The sequence below is a fragment of the Myotis brandtii genome, unplaced genomic scaffold (assembly GCF_000412655.1).
Source record: "Myotis brandtii unplaced genomic scaffold, ASM41265v1 scaffold33, whole genome shotgun sequence".
NCBI classification, from domain to species: domain Eukaryota; kingdom Metazoa; phylum Chordata; class Mammalia; order Chiroptera; family Vespertilionidae; genus Myotis; species Myotis brandtii.
The window spans coordinates 128,615-130,427 of record NW_005362713.1 but is presented as its reverse complement, the minus strand read 5'-3'; the positions used below and the strand labels follow the sequence as shown (position 1 = coordinate 130,427).

The window sequence follows — 1,813 nt, the reverse complement described above, 5'->3', positions numbered from 1 at the left end:
GAGCCCTGGGACCACCTCCATCCTCACCCCCCCCCCACACTCCATGGGCATCCCTAGGCCGCGGGGTTTGTGTGCCCTGCTTTTCCACCCCTACCGTGACTCCCTCCCTTTCTCCTCCTATGTCTTTAAAGCAAAGCATCTTTTCTCTGACACTTGTTTATCCATCTATGAGCACTGAACCCCACCTCACTCAAGAATTTCACCTGACTCAGGGCCTCTCCCACAACCTTTTCAACCTTCTGGAATTCCATATTCCTTTCTCCCTGTCTTAGGTGGGTGTTGGGGAGACACTGGTGGTTTCTGATCAGGTAGCAATACTGTCAGTGCGCCTCTCAGTGGTCCCGGCCAGGGGTACTGGCTGACTGGGTGTGAGGGAGGCAGCGAGAACCCAAGAAAGGGCACCATATGGCCTGAAGCACAGAAAGAGCTCCATGTGTGGCTCAGATCTCTGATACTCCAACTCACACAGACCATCCGTGGTGAGGGGCCTCTTCTGAAGGGAAGCCAGGCTGAGCCCGGGGCCTGCACAGGGCGACTGAGGGATGCAGGACCTTCTTCCACCACAGGAAGCACCGGCTGAGCCCGCAGCATCGGGCCGGCCTGGTGCTGGGACCCAGCCACTGCTCCTTTTCCAGACTCTGCCCATTGGCGAGGTCTTGGTAGCAGGTTAACCTTAGTGTGGAAAAGGACATTCCAAGGACAGCTTCCGGACCCCTGATGTCAGCCAGTGGCCATCCTGCCTCTGACACCAGAGCTCTTGCCACAGTCTACCTGCTGGTAGCCTCGCAGCTGTTCGCCAGCCCGTGTGCATGGAGGTGCTGCCAGGGGAGGAGGCTTGAGCGGCTGCAGTGCCCACGGGCATGACCTGTGGGGAGGCCAAGGCCCCTTCCATCTGGGCCTCCCAGGCCAGCTCCTGGACAGCCGCTCCGTCCTGACAGTGGTACAGCCCCGTGGCGAGGAGAGCCAGCCCTGCGGCCTTTCGTGCCAAGCTCACAGGTCGAAACTTCAGGTGCCGCTGTTGGCGCAGGAGGCGCCTTGGCAGGCGCTGTGGAGCCTGACACACCGGCAGGGCTGGGTGGCATCTATGCCTGGCACCAGCCTGGGCCCTGCGGGCGACCCATGTGCGAGCGGCACACACATGGCCTCCTTTACCCCCAACCACCCGTGAGGTGGACTCTATTGTTACGGGGACACCGAGGAAAGTGAAGGTCATGTAACATGCTCAAGGACACGGGCAGCAAGCAGAGCCCAGGTGTGAGTCTCGCGGGGGGCGGGGGTGGGGGTGGGGCTCAGTCAGAGGGGGAGGCACCGCGTGGCTGCCGTTTCTGATGCTCTTGGCATATAGTTTTTAAATGAAGAAAACCCCATATGGTTACAAAAGCGGAGCTGTAATTTGACAATCAACACATTTGCAAAAGGACATGCTCCTGGGGATCTGGGACTCAGTGCTGCACTGTGGAGGGGGCGGTGGCAGTGCCGGGCACGGCAGGCTCAGCTTGAGGTCCATCAGGGTGACAGAGACCAAGCTGCCCCCGGGACTCCATGAAAGGCTCTTAAATCAGGCCCCCCTCCCCTCGCCCCAGGAACCAGGAGGGGCTGGCTCCCGCCCATCCCAGAGCCCCGCAGCTTGGAGCCAGGCGGGTGTCCCCGGTCCCTGCAGAGCAGTGGCCTCTGGCAGGAGGTGGGGAGGGTCTCACCTGCCAGACCCTCGCTCAGACGCCCCCTTTCTGTGCCCAGGACGGTGGTGTGCAACGACCCGGACATGACCCTGCCCCCCGTGGCCGTGCCGCCTGACACCTGCCGGCTGAGCCTG

The 1,813-nt window shown here is 61.6% G+C and overlaps 1 protein-coding gene across 1 annotated transcript in view; it reads left to right on the top strand.

Annotated features, from left to right (window-relative positions):
* Positions 1 to 1,813, top strand: part of LRIT1 (leucine-rich repeat, immunoglobulin-like and transmembrane domains 1) — a 10,142-nt gene that overhangs the window by 2,761 nt on the left and 5,568 nt on the right. The window contains exon 2 of the mRNA XM_014543619.1: positions 1,738 to 1,808. Within this exon, the coding sequence (XP_014399105.1) occupies positions 1,738 to 1,808 (71 nt within the window). The remainder of the gene's footprint in view (positions 1 to 1,737; positions 1,809 to 1,813) is intronic.